At 35.7% G+C, this 24056-nt stretch overlaps 4 protein-coding genes and 1 non-coding gene across 5 annotated transcripts; 3 read left to right on the forward strand and 2 right to left on the reverse strand.

The window, feature by feature from the left end:
• The first annotated feature begins 880 nt into the window (after positions 1–880).
• On the forward strand, positions 881–964 carry TRNAL-CAA (transfer RNA leucine (anticodon CAA)). The gene has a single exon. It is a non-coding gene; the product is annotated as a tRNA-Leu (tRNA).
• Positions 965–1843: 879 nt separating this feature from the next.
• Positions 1844–7752, forward strand: LOC132065078 (tRNA-dihydrouridine(47) synthase [NAD(P)(+)]-like). The gene is made up of 10 exons (XM_059458315.1): positions 1844–2349; positions 3685–3801; positions 3899–4135; positions 4328–4559; positions 4658–4911; positions 5394–5666; positions 5858–6139; positions 6263–6383; positions 6989–7158; positions 7249–7752. The coding sequence occupies exons 1-10, from the start codon at positions 2029–2031 to the stop codon at positions 7345–7347; spliced, it is 2106 nt and encodes a 701-aa protein (XP_059314298.1). The 5' UTR covers positions 1844–2028; the 3' UTR covers positions 7348–7752.
• An 827-nt stretch (positions 7753–8579) lies between these two features.
• On the forward strand, positions 8580–10250 carry LOC132065080 (uncharacterized). Its single transcript, XM_059458317.1, has 4 exons — positions 8580–8983; positions 9222–9344; positions 9478–9639; positions 9728–10250. The coding sequence occupies exons 1-4, from the start codon at positions 8877–8879 to the stop codon at positions 10089–10091; spliced, it is 756 nt and encodes a 251-aa protein (XP_059314300.1). The 5' UTR covers positions 8580–8876; the 3' UTR covers positions 10092–10250.
• A 498-nt stretch (positions 10251–10748) lies between these two features.
• On the reverse strand, positions 10749–12835 carry LOC132065079 (amidophosphoribosyltransferase, chloroplastic-like). The gene has a single exon (XM_059458316.1). The coding sequence runs from the start codon at positions 12745–12747 to the stop codon at positions 11008–11010; it is 1740 nt and encodes a 579-aa protein (XP_059314299.1). The 5' UTR covers positions 12748–12835; the 3' UTR covers positions 10749–11007.
• A 3003-nt stretch (positions 12836–15838) lies between these two features.
• LOC132065081 (peptidyl-prolyl cis-trans isomerase Pin1) lies at positions 15839–23152 on the reverse strand. The gene is made up of 2 exons (XM_059458319.1): positions 22821–23152; positions 15839–16252 (listed from the first exon to the last, which is right to left on the reverse strand). Exons 1-2 carry the CDS (start codon positions 23050–23052, stop codon positions 16128–16130), a joined length of 357 nt encoding a protein of 118 aa, XP_059314302.1. The 5' UTR covers positions 23053–23152; the 3' UTR covers positions 15839–16127.
• Between the last annotated feature and the right edge of the window lie 904 nt (positions 23153–24056).

The raw sequence follows: 24056 nt of genomic DNA on the forward strand, positions 1-24056 counted from the left end.
GGAGAAGTTTAGATATAGTAGTGCTTTCTCTGATGTAGTAATATGTTAATTTTTCAATTTTTATTCCCATATTCGTCATACACCTATCAAAATCTAGCAAGTTATTCGATATGGGAAGAAATGAGAAAAGAATAGCAAGAATAATATCCTATCCTGTTTTCTGTTTCGAAAAAAATCCTATCCTGTTTTGTTTCTTGGCGCATATGTTCTTGTAACCACGTTCGAATGTAGCCACTCACATGAAAATGATTGCAGAGAATATGAAATATGAACGCAATGTATATATTTCGTGCGTAAATATGCCGTCACAAACTTCTAACTTCAGGCTGGTTTGCACAAATAACCAACTTTTGAAGTTTGAAAGTGACCACATGGTCGGAAGTTTAAAATTCAAAATTAGCCTTCTGGTGTAAACAAGGGTATAACACTTACTTACATCCGGTATTTACACAACATCAACAGATGCAGGGGCGAAGTGCATAGATGATTGGCTACAGGTACAATTAATACGTATGACATGTGTTTGGTAATTGATCCTAGACTATTATCGTTTAATCATAATTAATTAGTATATATTCTCACCATATTAAGTTGATATGATTTAAACTTTTAAAGTAAACATCGAATATGGATAAATGTCCTTAGAACTCTACCGGAGGGCTTGGGAATTTGGTGGGTGGGGGTAGTTTATTCTTGAAAGAACATGAGAATGATTTGGTAGGAAAGTTTATTTCATATTCGGTTAATTGTGGTACTTTTTTTTTTTTTTTTTTGGAGATTTTGCAAGATATTTCCGAAAATTCTAAGTTTTTCACTTAATATTCGTTATTGTTGATGATTGCTACGTTCAATATACTGTCTTACAGAATTTTAACAAGATGTCAGGATGGCCGAGTGGTCTAAGGCGCCAGACTCAAGTTCTGGTCCTCGTGAGAGGGCGTGGGTTCAAATCCCACTTCTGACAGTTTTTTGCTTTGGAATCAGTAGCGGATGGATACAAGGACTATAAAATCTTGAATGTTGAAGAGAATTATATATGTACACAAATACAAAAAAAAATACCCTATATATAGAGCGTAGTTTTTTGTCGAGGGTATTCAACTACACCCACCTAAATCCGCCCCTGATTGCGACCTAAAGTTTAATTCGATTAACAAAACTTACACTTTGTTTAAATGGTTATTACTCATTGTTTCATAATGTATCGTATTGTGCTGTATTATATTATATTTTGTATTATACTGTTTTGATGATTACAATATTTGAATAGATCGTATCGTTTTCCGTCGTTACATGATGTTAGACATCAATAATTTAAAGGATAAACCTATGAAAAAAGTTGGATATGGTGTAGAGCTATTATAAAAAAGTTGGATAAAAGATAAAATAGTAGTAATTATTTGATAATAAGTAAAGACACAATGAGAAAAAATAAAGAAGGCAAGGACGCAATAATACCAAATCAGTTGTTACATAAAATGAGATTTTTCATCGTTATGTAATGATGAATTTAACAATACGATGCGATAAAATTAAAATAACAATCAAAACAAATATTGTATTTAAAGTAATAACATAATAAAATAAAATAGGTAACAACCATCCAAACAAGCTGTTGGAAACGAACATTGTTATACAAAAATTGCTAAGTGCATTAATCAGTTTTGACAATTCTGTATTTCATGATAATTGATAGGAAAGCCTATCTTCCGCTCCCAAATATGTGGCCAATATTCAACAGTATTAAGTCATACTCCATAATTATATGAAATCAACACATTTGTTTTTATTTTATTTTATTTACTGGAGTATTATTAGTTAAATCATTTTATTTTTAACTATAAATATTAATTTTTTTTCACTTTATAAACACGAATTCAAGTTACTCATATTTGTGTTCATAACTTTAAATTATTTATTTTACGCACCCCAGAAAGGAAAAATAATTTAGTAATATTTACTTTTCATGGTAAAACCCCGCCACTTAAAAACATTCGTCTTCACTGTTTCACCAAAACCCTAACTACAATGGACGAAACCCTAACGGACCAGTCGCCGGCGGCGATTGCGGCGGCGCAGCCGGAAACTACAGTGCAAGCACCTTCATCGAACACCGTTGACGGAGGAGTAGTAAGTCAAGAATTTAGACGCCCAGAAGAGTTGGTAGCTAAAGCAATAGCACCTGTAAAAAGAGAGTATCTTCGCCCTCCACCTTGTAGACCTTCTAATAATAACAACAATAATGATAGCAGTGTTGGAGTACAAAATGATGATGCAGCTGAGGCCAAAAGTGCTCATATTGTTAAGGAGAAGAAATCCAAACGCCAAATTAAGCGCGATCGCCAAAAGGTGTGATTTTCATTATGTACTACTCCTTCCAACTTAACTGTCTTAGTAGGCGTTTGGCCATACAAACCAAATATTTTTCACTTTATTTGGAATTTTGAAGTTCAAATTTGTGTTTGGTTATAGTTTTTACAACGAATATTTGGTTTTTTGTATGCACCGGAAGTGAAAACAGAGTTTTAGCTGTTTATTTCAAATACACTGACTTTTAAATAAAGTGAAAAAAATCCCGGAAAAAAGTGAATAATTCTCATGGACAAATGGGTCCTTAGTTTGACTGGACACTGAGTTTAAGAAATATAGGGAGACTTTTCAATCTTATGGTTATAAATTAAAGATATACTTAATGTACTAAAATGTCTTTTGAATTTTGAGGTTTTAAACTTACCATGTATGGTGTTTGAATTGTCAACTTACTAAACATAGAAATATGCACTCTCTTTATGGAAACACTTAAATTGGGGCAGAGGAAGTATATATTAAAAAAAGTTTAATTTTGTTACGCGAATTTGAATTAGAAGACAAATAACTTACCAGTATTACAATGTAGTTGTCCAAATAGATTGGAATGCTTCTAGAGGATTTACAAATCAAAGCTCGAATCAACTGTATATTAAAAAAGGTTTTTAATTTTGTTAGCCCAATTTGAATTAGAAGACGAATTATTTACCAGTATTGGAATGATGTAGTCCAAATAGATTGGAATGCATTTAGAAGATTTACATATTCCACCCAACTTAGCATATTGTTGATTCGAGCGTTGAGTTTAACTTTTCTCTGCAAAAGGTTCCATTTTAGTTGAACATAGGGCTGGAAAATGGTTAATAAAAACAAATAACCATTCAATCCGACTCATTGAATTTGGGTTGGATAACTGACCATCCAAAAATGGATTAAATTTGGAATTTTTCCGTATCATCCATTAAAAGATGGATATCCAGATATTATCAATACCCATTTGTCTGTTTATTTTTTTCATGAGTTCTTGCTTTCTAGGAATCTAAGCTTATTTTGGCTTTCAGTTCTCACCTGACCATTCCTGAAAGCACGGATAATATGGATATCCATATTATCCGTCGGTTAAAACATTTTTTATCCATGTTAAATATGGGCGGGTCAGATATTATAATCCTTTTTGTTTAACCCGTTTTCGCCCGCCCATATCCAATTCAACCCATCGGTTTGCGACTCCTAGTTGACCATACTGTGATAAGTGATAACTGATAATTGTGTGATTGTGCATTTTAGGATTTTGGTTGTTTTAATTGTTCATAAAAGAAACAATTTTTTTTGGTTGGTATAGTTTTGTATTAAGTGCAATCTTTGAAATGATTGCAGGAACTAAAATCTCCATTGCATATCTGTCCTGCGGTGGCCAAATCAGGAAAAGTTAGTGCGTGCCAATATAATGACAAATGCCGGTTTAGTCATGATTTGGAAGCTTTTAAAGCTGAGGTAAACCAAAAAATTAAGATCTTAGTTTTTGTTCCGATGGTGTTATGCTTTATGGAATGCCGCAAAAGTACAATCTTTCGTGTTGTTTTGAGTGCAGAAACCAGCTGATATAGAGGGTAGTTGCCCTTTCCTGGTTTATGAAGGGCCATGCCCATATGGAGTGGGTTGTAGGTTTGCAGGGACACACAGAGATGATGTTTCAGCTCAAACTGAGAATTTGCCGGTAAAGAGTTCTGAAGTAAATTTTTTCAATAAGGACACTCAGAAACTTCTGTGGAAAAACAAAATGAAGTTTCCCAAGGCTGAAGCCACTCTCAAACTTCTTGGACTTAAGGTTTGTGAATCCCAGCATTTGTTCTTCCATTTTTCAATACCAAATTTAGGGTAAAAAAAGTGACTATTTATTCGGCGGACTTCAACTTTTAGCTTAATGAAAAAAATGTTTGAGAATTAGGAAGCAGTCTCATACCTCTATAATTTTTTCCTCTGAATTGTTTCTCATGTTCATTATAACTTCTTATTACAGGGCAATCCTAAAGATAAAATATTGGCTGATAAAGAGGAAAATGGCCAATTCGTGCCAAAAGAGCCAGCCACTGACACCAAAATAAACAGCAGTGAAGTTGCTGCTGACAGTATCACTCCTTCCATTTCACCGGAAGATGATTTAGATGAAAATAATTTGGCTGATGATATTAGACCTTTAAAGAAGGCAAAGTCATCTGTCAATGAAATTTGTTCTTCCCAAGTTAGCAATGGTTGTTACTTGTTAGATGCTTTCTTCCTTTATGTGCATTCAGGTTGTTTCTTATAGTTAGATGAAAGCTCTTATACATGATACTATCTATCCTGACAGGTTCAAGTGTCCAGGGGGAAGTTCTTGGCAGCAACTGTGATGTGAATAAATCAGAGCCTACTGCTGATGCGGTTACAGATTCTGATAAAAGCCTAAAATTGCACCACCGTGAAAAAAAGCTTATTGATTTTAGAGACAAACTCTATCTTGCGCCTTTGACCACAGTTGGGAATCTACCTTTTCGGAGAGTTTGCAAGGTGCTCGGAGCTGATGTTACATGTGGTGAGATGGCAATGTGCGCAAATCTTTTGCAGGTCAGTCACTGTTAATTGTTGACGGGATAAATACAAGTTATCATTAAAATTATTCATGAAGATAGAATCCAAATGACGGAATGAGAGTGAAGTTCTTCTGTGGTAATTTAATGGTTAGGAAGTACAAGCTGAGAAATGCTATTATAAAAATTGCATATATTTTCTTTTTAACCCTTTGACACATAAATTCGTTCAAATGCAACTGGTTTAGATGTGGGCGTGTCATACTTTTGGCTTCCATAAGAAATAAATATGCATGTTCTTCCCTACCTCATCCTCAAGTTAAGAGAAACACCTGCAATGGTTTTGTATGGGGAGTACTCAACTTGTTTAGATATGGGTATGTGACTTCTGGCTTCTATGAGAATCCATGTCTTTTATCTGTCGTCCTTGTTCACCAAATTCCATCTCAAATGATTGTTTGTTCACTTGGGTAACACTCTTGAACTTATGTATTAATTCTTGTATTATGGCTAATGTAGGGCCAAGCATCTGAGTGGGCACTGCTGAGACGGCATCCATCCGAGAATTTGTTTGGTGTTCAGATTTGTGGGGCATATCCAGACACTGTTACAAAGACTGTTGAGCTTATAGAGCAAGAATGCTCTGTGGATTTCATTGATATTAACATGGGATGCCCGATCGATATTGTAGTTAACAAGGGTGCTGGATCAGCTCTCCTTACAAAACCAATGCGGATGAAGAGTGTAGTAGACGCTGCTTCTTTAACAGTTGATACGCCAGTAACTATCAAGGTAGGGTGGACTGCTTTACCCTTTTTTAATAACTCTTGGAAACCAACATTTCTGGGCATAGTTAATTGGCATTGTGATATGATATTCCCAGTTTCCACAGCAGCTCTGGAGTATTTTATTGTTTTTCTGTGTTTTATCTTCTTAAGGAGATTTATAGAGATGATTGACACTGCACCTTTTTCCTGCTTTAGGTACGAACTGCTTATTTTGAGGGGAAAAATCGCATTGATTCTCTAATAGCAGATATTGGTAATTGGGGTGCAAATGCAGTAACCATACATGGTCGATCACGTCAACAGCGCTACAGTAAGCTTGCTGACTGGGATTACGTCTACCAATGTGTACAAAGGGCCCCTAAGTCTTTACAAGTCCTTGGAAATGGTGATGTATTTTCTTATTTAGACTGGAACAAGCACAAAACTGAGTGCCCTGAGCTTTCTACATGTATGATTGCTCGAGGTGCATTGATAAAGGTTAGTAGTAAAATGTTTTCTGCTCTTCTATTTCCGTTATGTGAAATTTGTTGCTGTTGCATGTTCATTCTATATGTGCCTCGAGGGTCTATCTGCACTAAGCCGCACTTCATAATTTTGCAGCCGTGGATATTTACCGAAATCAAGGAACAGAGGCACTGGGACATTACATCTGGGGAGCGGCTAGATATCTTGAAGGATTATGCACGATTTGGCCTTCAACACTGGGGTTCCGATTCAAAAGGTATATAGTTATGTTGCATAATGTTAATGGGACATTAAGAAGTTGCCTCGTAAAAGTACCAGATATATTGCTAACTTATTGGGAGCATGCCATAAGGATAAGCTATCATGTTATATTTGCATCCATGTTTACACATAGAACTGAGTGTTGGGAGTCTTTACATCATCATATGTTAGTCATTTTACATTATGTATATTAGAAGATAAGAGAACATGTGGAATTGCTATATCTATGCTAATATGTTCCAGGCATGTTCGGACTTGCTGAACTGTGCTCAATATCTGGCCCTTGGAGCAGGATAAATTGAATCGATACTGCTTTTGTTTACTTGTCCGATTTATTTTTTTTCCGCTCTTATCCATTTTACACCAGCAGTGATTTATGTATGTATCCTCTACATCCTATGGTTATTCATTCATTTCTTGAATGTCTGTGAAGCATTAATGGGAGGAGCTACAAGTATGCTGCAATAACTTTCAATTGTTTTTCTTGAACAGATGGGGGTTTTCCTCTACATTTTATTCTCATTAGCAGCAGTTTGCTTTGTTTGCAATATTCAAAAATTATCCTTATCTATTCCTAATGTTTGCACCAAATGAGCGCAGGAGTGGAAACAACAAGGCACTTTTTGTTGGAGTGGCTTAGTTACACTTGTCGGTATGTTCCAGTTGGCCTGTTAGATGTTATTCCACAAAGAATAAATTGGCGACCACCCTCATACTACGGTAGGGATGACCTCGAGACACTAATGGCCTCTGATTCTGCTGCTGACTGGGTACGTAATTTTGTTGTTCGTACACAGTATTGTCAAGCACTTATAACATTTATTGTCCGCATTGTAATATGCTATATATTCCCTCCGCAGGTAAGGATCTCCGAGATGTTACTTGGCAAGGTTCCTGCTGGCTTTTCGTTTGCACCAAAACACAAGTCCAATGCTTACGACAGGGCAGAGAACGGCTAAGATCATTTGTTGGCTGTTGCTGATGGATCTGATACTAATCTTTGCTGCGCCTCAGCGACCTTCCCTCTCTCGAGATCAGCGGCTTATTTATCATCTGATGCTTGAATTAAATCAAGTGCGAGATTGATTGTCATTTATAATAGCATATTGTAAGGCTTTTATGTGGCAGTTAAGATTTTGTTTATTCAAATCAATATTATTGTTGCATTCTAATGAAGGAATAAAACAGATTTTTTGATTGATATTCAACTGCAAAGATCAACCAGCTTTGTAACTTATCAAAAATGCTCATTTGGGAACCGTGGATTGTATTTGTAGGAGACATGATGTATAGTTTTATATGAAATCAATTAAGTGTCTACTAATAATCAATTGATTCTTTAATTAATGTACTGATATGGTTATGTTCGTTGGATGGTAGTATATCTTGTTTTTTCATTTAACACTATTGATAACAATGATATATCGCATAGTTATAATAGGGTAAGCGAAGTACTTAAAAAAAGTTTTACCATTTACGGATACATTAGTATATTTTGAGAGTACGTTGCGATATCTGTTCTTTATGCATCATCAACTACTGCAGCAGCCACGATTTTAAGTCAAAATACAGGGATTCTGTAACACGTGCAATTCTACGAATGTCAACATAGCATACAACTTGTAACGAACTAAACCAAGTGCGAGTTGTTTGTTTTATATGACATAGTGGTGTCAATCCAGTTTTATTATGCGTCCAAAAATTTGTTTATATGTCTGTATTTTCCTTCTTTAACTAATTTGTTAGGTAAGGAAAAGAAGAAAAAAAACTACTTTGTTAGGTGTCTAAGCCTTGTTATATTATTTTCTAGAGCTCTTGCGGCATAACGGCTTGTATTTACACTCTAGATTCTGGTGGTATTAGACCTGTTAAGTACTCTATTCAACTGCTATAATCCTAACATTTTATTTGACTTAGAAAGGTATTACTATGTTGTCTTAACGAAAATAGCTCATTTAAGAGTACGACCAGCGCCAAACGCGGAACTAAGAATTGAACTTTATGGTTCTAGAATAGGCCTCAAGATCTAGTAACTGAGTTCTGAATTTAATTTTTGTGCATATTTAGGAATTTTTTAACACGTATACAGGGTTTAGACTAATTCCTCCAGGTCTTCAATTTTGATATATACTAACAAAGAAAGGAAATGCAAACACACACTGAAGACAAGGAAAGCCTGATGATATTGACCAATGACAAATGGAAATATCCTCTGTGACGTTGCAATTTTTGTCTTTAGAATACCTAATTGCCAAATGTTGAATCCTTCCTAATGTTTCCAGTAGTCTCAAAGTCACATTACATACGCAAATCCACTTTATAGAGTAGTTGTTGTTAATTTGTTAAAGCTAATGGAGTAGTTGCATTTCCACCTCATGTGGACTTAATAAAAAGTAGTCAAATTCAAGAATTCCATCTAACTACATTTCAGTTGATTCTCCCCACAACATAATAATCCTTAGAAGAAAAAAAAGGGAACTAAGGAGACATGGATTCTCCTCTCTTGTATGAATTCAAAAGGCAGGCTTCCTTCTTCCTCAAAGAGAAAATCAAGACTGCTAGATTGGCTCTTACAGATGTTACTCCTCCTCAACTGTAACTTCTCTTTTCCTTTTTACCACTACTTAAAAAAAAAACTAATTAGTGATAGACAAATTCTGTAGCTAAACAGCAAAATACGTTGCTAATTCTGTTCTAATCAGAAAATTTGTTAGCTACGAGCAATTTAGCAGTGAAATTCGTAACTAACCAGTTTTTTCTTTTAGAGTTCCCTGAGAATACTTTCATTAATTCATCCATTCTATTTCTTCTTATGAACGACGTATCTTTTTAGGCTGGCAGAAGAAGCTACAAGTGGAGATTTGAGTGCACCAAACATGCAAACCATGAGACTAATATCACGTGCAGCCTTTGAAGTTGATGATTATTGGAGGATCGTTGATATTCTGCATAACAGGTTTTTTCCTTTTATTTATTTATTTATTACTACTAAGTGATATTAATTACTACTAAATGATATTAATTATTTGTAATCCCTTTGATTTAGAATTTTAGTTTGACCTGTGCTTCTTGTTCTTACGCGAAAACAGGTTGTCGAAATTTGATAGAAGAAATTGGAGACCATCTTATAAGGCTCTGATGTTATTGGAATACTTGCTAACACATGGACCAGGAAGTATTGCAGAGGAGTTCCAAAGTGATGAAGATGTGATTAGACAGATGGGAAGTTTTCAATATGTTGATGAAAAAGGGTTGGTATCTATACTTGCATTATATTTGCTTTCTGCTAAAATAGGCACCAGTACAAATTTTGCATGAAGTTCGTTTGCATTAAAACAGGTTTAATTGGGGAGTAAGTGTTGGAAAGATGTCAGAAAGGGTGATAAAGCTACTGGAAGACAGGAGTCTCCTGAAAGAGGAGAGGGAAAGAGCGCGAAAAGTGACAGTTGGAATAAAAGGGTTCGGGAGTTTCTGCAAACGTCCTATTTCAGGTGAAGAAAGCATGAAAGACGCCATTTCCGAGAGGTACCTGAGAAGCAATTCTCACTTTACTGATTTTCAAAAGAAGGAGAACCAATTCATGGCCTCTTACAAGAATACGGAAGGTGTTATAGATGATCCAATTAGTGATGCCATGGAATGGGATCAACATCCATTTTGTGATAGAGATAATCATAGTCAAGCTTCTTTGCTTTCCACCTAATGGCGCGAGACAACTCTCTAAGGAACTCAGGCAAAATAGCCCTATCACTTCTTAAGAAGAAATCATGTACCATATTGTCAAGTCTGTGTTTCAGTGGAGGTGGATAGGTGTGCTTTTCTTGTTAATGAGATGTAATTAAAACTTAATTTTGCAGGTGAGCATTCAAAGTCTATTTGTGTCCTTATGCTTTATTTTTCTGTAGAAACTTTTCTTCCAACAGAGGGATTCATCCTCGCTAATTTTAGTAGGCGTTTGGCTATAGATTCCAAATATTTTTCACTTTAATCGAAATTTATGAAATTGGAGTTGAAGATAGAGTTGTGTTTTGTTATACTTATTGCAAATGATAGAAGAGAGCACTTTCCTTGGAATTTATGAAAATGAAGTTGGAAACGCGTATGGATCACTTTTCCAATTTTAGAATCCAACTCCAAGTTGGACTTGAAAATTTATAACCAAATACTGATTTTGAAATAAAGTGAAAGATTATTCCGGAGAAAAGTGAAAATTCTCCTGGCCAAACAGCTGCTTACAGCATTGGGATTACAACCAAGAAGCTATAATGAGCAGCAACAATTATTTTCAGTGCACTAACCCATTCCATTTTTGTCAAAGAAATTGTGAACAAATTATCCTGAGGGTCATTTTAACCAGATATATAGTTCAAAGATTCATTATAAAGCTCAGACCATTTTAGACAGATCTATGGATATTGGCTATTAATAGCATAAATAAATAGATGAGAGACAAAAAGGAAAAGGAAGAAAAGATCTGTAAACTCTGATGTGACATCCCAAATAGAAGAGTACAGAGCAGCGTGACTTAGAGGGGAAGAAGAGAAGACTTAAAAAGCATTTAATTTTCTATAGTTAAGCACTAAAAATCCAAAGCAAAACTTAAAAGCAACATGGAAAATTTAGCTGGTTCTAACTTCATTCAAGATAGTCTTCTGAACCTTACTACTTCCTGGTAGCCAACCACCATCAATGGAGTCCATATCCCCACTTAATCCATCATCCATAAAGTCCCCAATCCTTTTAACTTTACCCGTGGGCTCAACCGGATACTTCCCTGAAAAGCAAGCGTAACAAAAGCTGTTTGAATCTTTCCCCAACAACTTATTCAAGCTCTCGATTGGCAGAAAGGCTAGCGAATCCGATCCAATATACTCCCTAATCCCCTCCACACTCATCCTATTAGATATCAACTCCTCCGAACTCGGAGTGTCCACTCCATAATAACACGAAGCTATAATTGGAGGGCTTGCAATCCTCATGTGAACCTCTTTTGCACCCGCCTCCTTTAACAACCTCACAATCTTGGAACTCGTAGTCCCTCTAACAATCGAATCATCCACAACCACAACTCTTTTCCCTTCCAAAACTGCCCTGACCGGCGACAACTTAAGTTTCACCCCGAAATCCCTAATCTTTTGCGATGGCTCGATAAATGTCCGACCAACATAGTGTGACCTAATCAAACCTTGTTGAAACGGTACACCCGCTTTAGCAGCATAACCAAGCGCCGCCACAACACCCGAATCGGGAACGGCGATCACCACATCGCAATCTACAGGTGCTTCTGTAGCTAGAATTTCCCCGAACGCACGCCTAGACTCATACACGGACCTCCCGTAGACTATGGAATTAGGCAGAGCAAAGTAAATATGCTCAAAGATACAAGATTTAGGCTCAGGATGAGGCATCAAACAAATAGATTGAACCCCTTCTTTATCAACCACAACTACTTCACCAGGAAGAACTTCCCTTTCATAAGTAGCCTCAATCAGATCCAAAGCACACGTTTCCGACGCGAAAACAACAGCACCATTACTCCTCCTACCCATAACTAATGGCCTAAAACCATAAGGATCCCTAACAGCAACTACCTTATCCTCAGTAGCAAACACCATAGAATAAGCACCTTCAATCTTTTCACAAGCTTCAACAATCCTTAACAAAAAAGGCCTTGCCTTTGATATAGCAATAAGATGTAAAACCACTTCAGTATCACTACTAGTATTAAAAATAGAACCATTCTCCTCTAATTCACCCCTAAGTTGTTTATAATTTACTAAATTGCCATTATGAGCAACACCAACAGAACCAAATCTATAACTAGCAACAAAAGGTTGAACATTTTTTAACATAGAAGCACCAGCAGTAGAATACCTTACATGTCCAATCGCCAAATCACCTGGAAGCTGGTCAAGTTTAGACTCGTTAAACACGTCAGAAACCAACCCAACACCAGTAATCGACTTCAAAACGTTGTCGTTCACGCAAACAATGCCAGCGCCTTCTTGACCACGGTGTTGAAGCGCGTGGAGAGCTAAATAGCAAAGTCTAGAAGCTTCAGAGTCGCCATAGATACCAACAACACCACATTCTTCACGGGGCTTTTCGTCATCATCATCGAAATAGGAATTGAAAGAATGGGTTGAAGGGGTATTCGGGTCGGGTTTGGAAGATGAAACGATGTCGGTTAAGGGGTTTTTGGAGGCGGTGATGATGGGAGTTCTAGGGTGGTGGTGGTAGGGTTTAGGGAGGGTTTTAGCGGCTAAAGATAACAGCTTTTGAGAAGGGGAACAAAAGGGTTTGTCAAACGCCGGTGAAAGATGAGATTTATTGACGGCGGTGGAGAAGGTGGCGGCCATTGGTGGTGTGTGTGAAAACAGAGAGAAAAGAAGGAAAGAGGAGGGCTATGTGAATAGCCAAATAAGCTGGTTTAGGTTTTGGTCCTTTTATTATTGGTCTGTGGAATGAATTAAGGGCAAAATTGGACGTGTGGTGACAGTCGTCTATCTCACCGCGAAATATAATTGGTTTAATTTTTTGACAATAGCTAATAGTAGTACTGTATTCTTTTTATTAGTACTCTTCCATCTCAAAAAGATTATTTTAATTTAATTTGACACGAAATTTAAAAAAAAAAAATATATTTGATTTAAAATAAATCTTTTAAATATTTATGTAGTTATAAATTATTTTTAAATATAGCGCTAATTTGTTTTAGAATAAACTAAAAAGGGAAGGGAACAATTTTTTGGATGACAGAAGGAGTCTGTTATTAACTTTCGGCGATATTTTGGTCAAAATTTAGATTCTCTAGATGCTTTTGCCTTCTATGCTTTATATATTTTGTTCGATGCTCGGTATTACTGTTTGAGTCTGATTAATCCAATTTATGTTGGAAAATTCTAACTTTATCAAAGGCATTCATCATAATTAAAATGAAGGTATACTCATCATCCGATTACTCCTTCCGTTCTTTCTTCTTTCATCCTTTTACTAAAATACAGGTTTTTTTATTTATTTATCTATTTTAGCAAATTTAAGAGATATTAATTATTATATTTTTTATATTACTTTCATTAGTAAATAACCACATAAAGTATTGATCAAACTTGAAATTTTAAAGCATAATTAACAAATTAATTTGATAAAATACTGTTCTAATAAATATTTTTTAAGAGAAGTGCCAAGTCATTAAATAAGTATGACCTAAATAAGAAGCAAGGGAGGAGTCTATTTTTTATGGATGATTTTTTGCCGATGTTTCTACGTGGGTCCCGCAAATTGGATTGATATTTCCCTCATTAAGGGCGTCAATGGACCGAAATTAACTTCCCCAACTTTTGCCCTGAAAATACGCTTGCGGGACTTTTCAAGGACCTGTTTGGCCATGAGAATTTTACACTTTTTGAAGAATTTTTTTTCATTTTATTTAAAAATCAGCATTTGACCATGAAAATTTGAAAGACAATTTGAAATTTAAAAAATAGCTAAAATCTTATTTTCACTTTCAATACATTCAAATAACCAAATATTTTTTGCAAAACTATAACAAACACAATTTCATCTTCAACTCCAACTTCAAAATTCCAAATAAAGTAAAAAAATATTTGATTGTCGTGGCCAAACGCCTACTAAATGTGTCAAATTCACTTTGTTCTTTAAATTTGTGTTTTAAATCACACTTTAAATAATAGATGTTCTTTTCTTTTTATCTAAATTATTTTTACTCGATGATCTTAGAGGAGTTTCCTTTCTTTTCCATGTGCTTTCCTTACCTTCTTAAAATTCAGAAAATGCGCATGCATTTCTATTAGTGCAGAATTAGTACCTTTTATCAGAACATAAATATATTCTTCATACTTAGCTAGAAATGGCCGAATCTTATACTTAAGTGATGCAAAGTTAAATCAGTTAATAGAGAAAGTTCTAAATTGTGATTATGTCCATATATGAAATTCTTCAATAAAAATCTCAACACTTAACTACTTTTGATGAACTTATAGTTGATAGTTTCATATACTGATATACGCACGTTCTTTTGGAAGTTAGAACACTTTTAGAAAATATCTCTTTCCTCTATATTTGTGATAGTTAAATACTTGAAAGTAGGAAGCAAAGGTGTGGGAAACGAATTTTTTTGGTGGGGACTTGGAATCAAAGAGATTTACTCTAAGCTTCTCTTTCTTGTTTTGATTAACATGCTTTGATACCTTTTGGAAGAATGAATAACATATATGTAAATGTTCATGGCCACAAATAGCTTCTCGAATAAACTTGACTCCATTTGTTTTTTTTTAATCAACTCTATCTTTGTACACGTAATCCAAGTTTACAAGAAAGCAAGCCATAAACATTGACTTGTCTAATTCTTGCACCAGTACTTTTGAACTCCCAAAAGTCGAGTTCTGCTTTGGTTGACTTGAATTTATCAAAGTTACTTAATTAAATAAAAAAAGAATAGGCATGACAATTGACAGGTTTTGAGATTAGTCGTATGTCCTACTCAAAATACAGTCATTATACATGATGATGTTAGAATTCTTCTAGATCCTTCATCCTTGAAAAGATTAACGAAATTAAAGCAGAAAAAGAAGTGGACAAGCACGGTCGGAAGAAAAAACCTACTCATATCCAGTGTTTATACTAAACTATTCTATAATATATTGTGTTAGCTGATAAATTAAAGTAGAAGTAAGTAAAATATATTAGAGTTTCATGCAAAATAGATGCGAGTTTGATCCCCGCTCCACTTTTTCCTTTCTCCTTTCTTATTCTCTATGTAATTAATTAGTAACCCCTCTAGTTTAAAATAATAAATTTTTAAGCTTGAGCACGTGAATTAAGAAATTCACTTCCTCCTAAAGATAGAGGGCTTATTGTTTTTTGTATCTAAAAACTAAATGTCATACATTGATTGATGTGGTGTTTAAAATCTTATAGCAAGTGAGACTATTTAACAATTTAACGTTATTTTAAACATTTAAATTCTCCCTTATCACTAAAAAACTGTTATTTGAAGAATCAGTCTCTATCCTTTTGGCGACATTCTCATAGGAAATAACAAAGAAAATCACTCAAAGTTTGACAATTTTCGTCAAACTCGCAAGTTGGGATAAGAAGTACGCAGTCCACACTTTTTGAAAAACTTTCAACCAGGATAAGAACAGAACAGAGTACTCAATCTACATTACAAGACGCAGCAGCATCAACTTGACAGTGAGCACAAAAGCATTGAGCACCAATTAACCTGGCTTATAAATATATGGACAAGGAAAAATGCCAACCCACATGCACCCACCGAAATGGGTCCCCAAAGATTCCATTTTTGTTCTTTTAACAACAATGGTATCCAAACTAACAGAAATAACTTGTGCTTATGTTTAAAAATCACCTATTATATTTTGTTTATGTTTAAAATTTGAAGTTTTACCTCTTTGCAGTTTATAGAGATTGCATTTTAATCACTCACATTAAGAAAAAACTTATCAAAATGATAAAGAACTTCCCAAAATGCCATTTTCAGTACATCCAGATTCCAGCACCACCACTAAAAACCACGAAAAGCGGGAGAAGGCATTTGAAGTTGTGTTTGACTGATAATACAATCAAAATTCATAAAGTTCGTTACTGCAGTAAGTCGCAAGCGTGGGAGGGTCCTTTTCAGAAACAACAAATATGAAGAAAAGAAGCGTTACAACTTGCAATTGCTCTTGAATCTGTAGAACTCCCTCTGCCAACTTTAACCGGTTCTCAGAATTATGTGAGCACCACTGTCAGTATCAATGATGTCACTGATCTCACCAACTTTCAGAGCATAAGTTGTATCTTCAAAAGGTTTCTGCATCTGTCCTCGACCGAATGGACCTGTAAATGAAATAAGCTTCTTAAGCATTCACCAGTTTACCTCTTCAGAAGCCAGCAAAAAGAAAAACTCTACTATCCACAAAAATATATTTCCTTCTTTGCCCTTTGCAGAGTCAATGATATATTATTTCAAGTGCAACCTTCAGCGGAAAACATTAGGGATAACCCCCACCCCATGTCTGTTTTCCATAGCAGCTGGCTAGGGCCTAGGGTGTATACTATAGATATATTGTGTAGGCTGTTAGCCCTTTAGCAGAGATATCAACTTGGCAGATATTTATAGAAATGGGTATACAGGACATAAACAAATAAAAGAGGGGTAAGGGACAGTGCATCTACATTTACCATCATGCCTCTGTTAAGTTGGATGCATTTAGGAAACCTAGTGAACCTGCTAAAACCATTTTAACCTCTCTCTGTGTAACAACTAACAAGAGTTTGGTGCAGCATTACTTACACAGTGCAGCCAATTTTATCATAACAGATATATAGGTTGACAAGCTGAGAACAAACCAGAAGATTTACATCAATTTCCAACATGACCATTATACTAAAAATCAGTTTTTGACCAGAAGTATAAATTGAATGATAAATTTAGACTTCAAAGGTTTTAGAAGAATCAGAGATTGCTAACTAAAAAGATTCATAGCACGGAACAATGAGATAGCTGATCAAGTATATAATGTTGTAAGAGTACAATGATTTACAAAACAAAACATGTTATGATATCTAAACTAAAATGGCAAGTAGTCATTTTAGTTTTGATATCATAACAAGTTTTGTATTGTAAATCATTGTACTCTTACAACATTATATACTTGATCAGCTAGACATCATCTGGGAAATAGGTCGGCTGATTATGCCACCTTGGAGGCAAATGGGAGGAGTGGGGGAATTCTTTTTCTGTGAGACAAGAGGTTTTGGATGGGGGAGATTATAAATGAGGGGATCTACTCTATCACTTGTAAATTCTCTAATTTCAGTAACAGAGAATTTTCATGGTTTTGTACAGGGAGTCTATGCTCCAAACAATAGATTGGAAAGGGAGGAGCTTTGGCGGGAGTTAGCAGGACATAGAGGTCTCAGTGACGGGGCTTGGGTGGTTTGTGGTGATTTTAACATCACCAGATTTGCTTCTGAAAGAAAATCTGGTAGGGGAAATTCCAGGGCTATGAGAGAGTTTTCTGAAATTATTGAGGATTTAGAATTGGTGGACCCTCCTTTATTTGGAGGGCAGTATACATGGGACAGGGGTAATAATCACAATTGCTCAACTAGAATTGACAGATTCCTTTTCTCTTCTGAATGGGAAGGAGTTTACGAGAACATAAAGCAGTCAGTGCTTCCTAAACTTACTTCTGATCACTGGGCAATATTGTTGAAGTGTGGGGACTGGAACTTCTCAAAATTTTACTTTAAATTTGAAAATTGGTGGATGGAGGTGGAAGGTTTCAAGGAGAGAGTGGAATTCTTTTGATATTTCTGGAAGGCCTGATTTTGTTCTGGCAGGTAAATTGAAACTGTTAAAAGGAAAACTTAAGGAATGGAATTTGGCAAATGGAAGCAACCTGAAAGAGAGAAAATCCGCTGTAATGCAAGGGGATCTGGAATGGAGTGATAGAGAAGTGTGAGAAGAAGTTGACAAACTGGAAGAGTCAGTATCTCTCTTTCGGGGGAAGATTAACCTTGGTGAACAGTGTTCTAGATGCGCTTCCATCATATATGATGTCAGTGTTCCCCACACCAGTAAATGTGATAAAAAGGATTGATGCACTGAGAAGGGATTTCTTCTGGCAAGGAAATGAAGATAAGAAGAAGTTCCACCTAGTCAAGTGGGAAGAGATGACCATCGACAAAAAAGAAGGGGGAGTAGGCATAAGAGATATGATCACGCAGAACAAAAGCTTGTTGATGAAATGACTGTGGAAGTTTGCAACAACTGATAACTTACTCTGGAAGGAGGTTATCATTGCAAAATATGGGCTGGAGGATAAACGGATGACAGAAGTGGTTACTACTCCTTATGGTTGTAGTGTGTGGAGATCCATCAGAAACTTATGGCCACTGATTTTACCTAGGTCAAATTTCAAAGTGGGTAATGGTCTGAAGGTGTCTTTTTGGAATGAAAGATGGTGTGGCCAGGCATCTTTGAGGCAAATGTATCCAGATATATACACTTTGTGTCAAACCCAACAAGCCACAGTGGCTGACATGTGGACAGGGCAAGGTTGGAAACTTGGAATCTAAATCTTAGAAGAAACTTGAATGATTGGGAAATGACAAGAATTGCAGAATTTTATGACACAGTTGCACAGTTCAACAATCTATCAGGGGAAAGTGACACTTTGGAATGGAAATTTGAGAGTACAGGAAGCTTCACTGTTAATTCTGCATACAGGAATCTGAACTCAACAGGAATACATGAGGAAGGGTGGCCATGGAGGATGATTTGGAAAACAAAAATTCCTTATAAGGTGAACTGTTTTTCTTGGCTATTGGCTAAGGAGGCAGTGTTGACACATGAAAACTTGAAGAAAAGAGGATTTCAACTTTGTTCAAGATGTTACTTATGTGGAGAGCAAGCAGAGACAGTAAACCATCTCTTTTTGCACTGCAAGTAGACAGACCAGCTCTGGCAGATTTTTATCAGTATGAGGAAGATCAAATGGGTGAAACCAGGAAGCATAAAAGAAATGATGAGGAGCTGGAACAAGGATGGCAATGCAGCAAAGAAGGAGGAGAGATGGAAGATTGTCCCTGCAAGTATCTGGTGGACAGTATGGAAGGAGAGAAATCAGAGATGTTTTGAAGACAAGCAGAGCAGCATTCAGAAACTTAAGATGAATTGTATAGCTCTTTATTACTTTTGGTGTAAACAGGAGGTGTTAAGTCAAACAGAAGATAGTTTTACAGCTCTAGATTGGTTGTAATCTAGTGGAATATAGGAGGACAATATGTAAGATGTAATACTTTTGAAGGGGGACTACATATTTTAATGTAGTATACCTGTGGATATATAGACTAACTGTTACCTTTTTCAAAAAAAAAGATGTGAGAAGAGATTGGCTTCCTGGACCAGTCAGTACTTGTCTTTGGGTGGTAGAGTTATATTGATAAATAGCGTGCAAGGTAAGGGATAGAATCGATGCTTTAAGAAGAAACTTCATTTGGCAAGGAAATAAGGACAAATAAGCTATGCATTTGGTCGAATGGAAGTCCGTAATCACCTCAAAATCAAAGGGGGGTTTGGGAATTAGGGATTTAAATGCTCAGAATGCAAGTTTATTGATGAAGTGGCTCTGGAGGTATAATGTGGAGGAGAATAGCTTATGGAGAAGGTTAATCCAAGACAAATACGGCCAGGTAGGGATGTGGTGCACAGATATTGTTACTAGTCCTTATGGAATAGGGGTGTGGAGGTCCATCAGATCTCATTGGGACACACTTTTAAAGAACTCAAAGATTCAGGTTGGTAATGGAAGAAAGACTTTGTTTTGGGCAGACAATTGGCTCGGGCATGGAAGTTTGAAAGATCTTTTTCCTGATTTGCTCAGTATCTCTACCTCCCCAAATGATTATCTATCTACAGCTAAGGGATTGCAAGGATGGAACATTACATTTAGGAGGGCTCTAAATGATTGGGAAATTGAAAGAGTAGTGGAGTTTTTTAAGACCTTGGAAGTCTTCCAGGGGTTATCAGAAGCAGAGGATAAGCTGCTTTGGATCCAACCAAAAGATGGGGCCTTCACAGTCAAATCTGCCTACTTCAATCAGCAACTATGCTCATCAGATAGTTGACTGGCCATGGAAGTTTATCTGGAAGACTAATGCTCCTACAAAGGTTCTATGTTTCACCTGGCTGGTGGCTAGGCAGGCAGTTCTGACTCGAGAAAGGTTGAGAAGAAGGGGGTTCAAGGTATGCTCCAGATGTTTGTTTTGTGAATCTTACACAGAAACTAATAGCAATCTGTTTCTTCATTGTTCTTTCACTATTCAGCTGCGGCAGCTCTTTCTCAATATTGTGGGGATCAAATGGTGTGTGCCTGCAAACACTGTTTATCTGCTTAAGAGCTGGAACAGTTTGGGAGTTTCAGTTAGACAGAAGAAATGGTGGAGATTGGTTCCTGCTTGTATTTGGTGGACAATTTGGAAAGAGAGAAATTCCAGGGTTTTTGATGATAGGGGTAATCATGTGCAGGATATTAAGATGAAGTGTCCACTTTTGTTTCACTTTTGGTGTAAAGAATGCTACTTAGAGGAGGAGGTTTCCTTAATAGATTTTATAGGGCAATTGTAACTGTTGTTTAGGATTTTTGATGGCTGCGGGGACTTCTCTTCTGTAAATATGGCTTCAGCACTGGCCTAGTGCTATCAATACCAGTGTTAACAATTTCAGGAAAAAAAAAAGAAGGGGAAATAGTGAAGATCTCTTCAATAGTAATTTTTGTAGCCAAACAACATTACTTATCATATCTCAAAATAAAAAAATTATCTTTAAAAAAACAATATTACTTGATTATCAATTAAGTAGAGCCTGAACAGAAGTGATGCTATGCATCCAACACACCAAAAGACAAATACAGTATTTTAGAAAATTGACAAACCCCCACAGTGAAACCAAGATATGTGGAAGCTAATGCCAGAAGAGCTCCAAAAATGGCAATTATATGTAGCTATAGGAAATTTAGTTAAATAGACTCAACATAATGATCAGAGAATCATAAAAATTACACAAGATACAGGAAATGATATGGCTTTAAATCATTAAAACTTTTACATTTGAATATCAGAAGTTTTTGTAAGACTTGGAGCAGCATGATAATAATGAAAGTTACTTAAAGAAATGCTAAATATTATGTTTTAATTCTTCCTTCTGAAAGGATATATTTCTTTTGCTAATGTTTGTACCATCTTTTAATGTGATAACTAAGAACTCTATCTGCTATGACAAGTGGAGAACCACAGGAATTGTAGAAAAGGTTTGAATAAGATTGAGTAGGTTTAGGCACCAGCTTTCCTTTATAGTGAATAATCTTGATCACCAAGTTTTACACCAAATTGATTTCCTAGTTTTGACAGGTGATAGGGGTTGCATCTCCAACCTCTGGCCCCCGTTAATTAGAGTCAATGATACCGAGGAAAAAAGAAAAAGAAGACATGAAAGCAGATTTAATATCAAATATGGTGCACTGTCTGTCCATTTTCCTAATCTAAAACCAGTGTGAATTTCACATTGCTGGAGGCTTATTATTTTATCCAGACAAGATCGGCATAAGCAAAGATCTGCCTCTATGGCTGATTAGTGCCAAGTCACCTCAAGATACAAGAACATGTGGACAACAGTCCTTTATAGAAAAGTCCTGAAAATTATATCATAACTTTCACCTAAGAATTAGTTCGTTCGTTGAAATTCCAAAGAATCCAAAACTAGCGTTTCCCTTCTACTTACAAATAAATAAACAAACAACAGACTTGTGCTTTGGGGAACTCATTCATCGGCATAGTAGGTTAGCAGCTTTCTTGTTCAATACTTGCTTACAGTCAATTCCAAAAAGGTTGATATACAAACCATTTGTCATATAGAGGTGAAAGTATTAACAAAACGATAGATACGCAAAAGAGGCGGAGGGGAGATTGCAAGTGCAATTCAAGCAATATGGATAAACACTGTTCACTTGATCAATGCAGCAAGAACATGGTGGAACATCTAAAATTCAATTCAATAGCAGAACTCGAAATTTCCCAATTATTCACAACTATTTTGTCCAGTGAAGCTGTCTTCAAATAGTAACAAATATAAGCTTATTCAATAACTAGCATCCAGTTTCCTAAACTTTAATACTTTACTTTCACCAGATCTTTCCTGGTGTCGAATAAACTCTCTTCGAAAGAAACTCAATTGAATTGCAACTCAAAGGAGGTGACAAGAAGCTAATATTCAAGACATTGATCAACATCGAAACCAATTATTAGTTAAAACCAAGCAAACCCTAGCATAGTCATCTTTCAATATATATCACTAAACAACACCTCAATCTCAAACTAGATGAGATTATCTACATGCATCCTACTTAACGTACTACTCTATTCAAGTCCATCTCAATCCTAATTCCTAATCCTAACTTGTATTATACAGCAAATTAACCTGTTTCTACAACCAGAAATCTAACAACAATTCTCTACAAAAGCCCTACAAAATCTGGAACCAAAAAGTAAAAGGACACCTAACAAAAACACTATTATAAGCAGATCAGCATCGAAGCTAATTACGAGTTAAAACCCATCAAAACCCTAGCATAGTCATCTTTCAACATATCACTCAACTACACCTCAATCTCCATTAGTTAGGATTATCTACATGCATCCTATTTACAGTACTACTTTATTCAATTCCATCTCATTCCTAACTCAAACTTGTATTTTAAAGCATTTTTCTAGAAGTAAAAAGTTGTTAAAATCTCGGATCTTATCCCTACAAAATCTCGAACCAAAAATTAAAAAGGATTCCTAATTACAAACACTAGTAGTATAAGCAGCAGCAGTAGTAGTAGAGTGAGGAAGTATATACCGAGATCGCCACCGCGTTTAGCGGAACTGCAATCAGAGAAGCGAGAAGCAACATCTTCGAATTTAGACTTGCCGGAGATGATGTCATCACGAAAGGCTTTAAGCTGTGAAACGGCGGCGTCTCTAGTGGTGTTAGAGATGATGCGACCTTCTGGATCTTTCCATGATGATTTACGCCTAGATCCTTCGTGTTTTATCAGTATGTGCGATGCTCTCACTTGATTCGACGCCATTTCTTCTTCCTTCTATCGCTGCCGGGTTTCACGACTCTCAGTAGTGGAGTTAGTGAGACTGAATCCAATACTCTCTCTCTGTGTGGAGTACACTGATTCGCGTTTTACAAGCTATCATTAGATACTATTTAATTCATTATTATAATCAGTTTTGTCCTAAGTAGTAAAATTAAGGAGAGGTTTGGCCACAAAATTACGGAGAATTTTTTTTTTTTTAATTCTTTATGACATTTTTTTTAGTTTTATTATCTTTTTATAATATATCTTTATTTTTGAAGATCTGATTCAAATTGTTAAGTACAAGAAATCTCATTTCCTTATTTTCTCCTAAAATTATTACTACATTTTTTGGGGAATTGTTTTTACTTTATTTCAAAATTGTGTTTAATTATAATAATTTTCAAATTTAATTTGGAGTTTGATTCCAAATTTCAGAAAAAATGCTCGTAATATATAACTCAACAAATTTAGTCTTTCATTAATTCATGGAGCGATTAATAATTATGAATAATCAATAAATATTCACAAGCAAAAAAATTAAAGTAAATAATATAATTAATTAAGAGTTTAATACTTCTCAATCAAGTAGCACAAGGACTAGAACTAAAATTCATTAATATCTGGATTCACAAGAGGGGAGGGGTCCCAACCAGCAAATCATAATCCATGTTGGTATTATTAACCACCCTTAAATGAATTATGCTTCCTCTATTCCGAATTTAATTATTACCAAAAGCTATTTTAACTAATCATGAAGCAAAATTATTTAAGGCTTAATGCATATGCCCCCCTAAACTTGCCCCTTTATTCTCATTTTGACACCTCAACTAAATATTGTTCCTACTGAACCCCTGAACTTGGCCTCAAGTGTATCTATCAAACACAATTCAACTTACATAACATAAATGATGAGTTTCATTTTATTTAGCTTGTGCGTGAACGTCAATCCCATCCCACGTGAAAAATTCAACCAATTAAAATCCTCACGCATTTTAATTATAAAC

The sequence above is a fragment of the Lycium ferocissimum genome, chromosome 7 (genome assembly GCF_029784015.1).
Source record: "Lycium ferocissimum isolate CSIRO_LF1 chromosome 7, AGI_CSIRO_Lferr_CH_V1, whole genome shotgun sequence".
Taxonomy (NCBI): domain Eukaryota; kingdom Viridiplantae; phylum Streptophyta; class Magnoliopsida; order Solanales; family Solanaceae; genus Lycium; species Lycium ferocissimum.

Excerpts from the sequence above, each read along its gene's own strand:
- LOC132065078 (XM_059458315.1), top strand. The coding sequence starts at position 2,029 with ATGGACGAAACCCTAACGGACCAGTCGCCGGCGGCGATTGCGGCGGCG. Across the intron at positions 5,667-5,857 it reads ATACGCCAGTAACTATCAAG|GTACGAACTGCTTATTTTGA; the intron begins GTAGGGTGGACT and ends TTCCTGCTTTAG. Across the intron at positions 6,140-6,262 it reads CTCGAGGTGCATTGATAAAG|CCGTGGATATTTACCGAAAT; the intron begins GTTAGTAGTAAA and ends ATAATTTTGCAG.
- LOC132065079 (XM_059458316.1), bottom strand. The coding sequence starts at position 12,747 with ATGGCCGCCACCTTCTCCACCGCCGTCAATAAATCTCATCTTTCACCG.
- LOC132065081 (XM_059458319.1), bottom strand. The coding sequence starts at position 23,052 with ATGGCGTCGAATCAAGTGAGAGCATCGCACATACTGATAAAACACGAA. Across the intron at positions 16,253-22,820 it reads TAAACGCGGTGGCGATCTCG|GTCCATTCGGTCGAGGACAG; the intron begins GTATATACTTCC and ends TTTCATTTACAG.
- LOC132065080 (XM_059458317.1), top strand. The coding sequence starts at position 8,877 with ATGGATTCTCCTCTCTTGTATGAATTCAAAAGGCAGGCTTCCTTCTTC. Across the intron at positions 9,345-9,477 it reads GTTGATATTCTGCATAACAG|GTTGTCGAAATTTGATAGAA; the intron begins GTTTTTTCCTTT and ends ACGCGAAAACAG. Across the intron at positions 9,640-9,727 it reads CAATATGTTGATGAAAAAGG|GTTTAATTGGGGAGTAAGTG; the intron begins GTTGGTATCTAT and ends GCATTAAAACAG.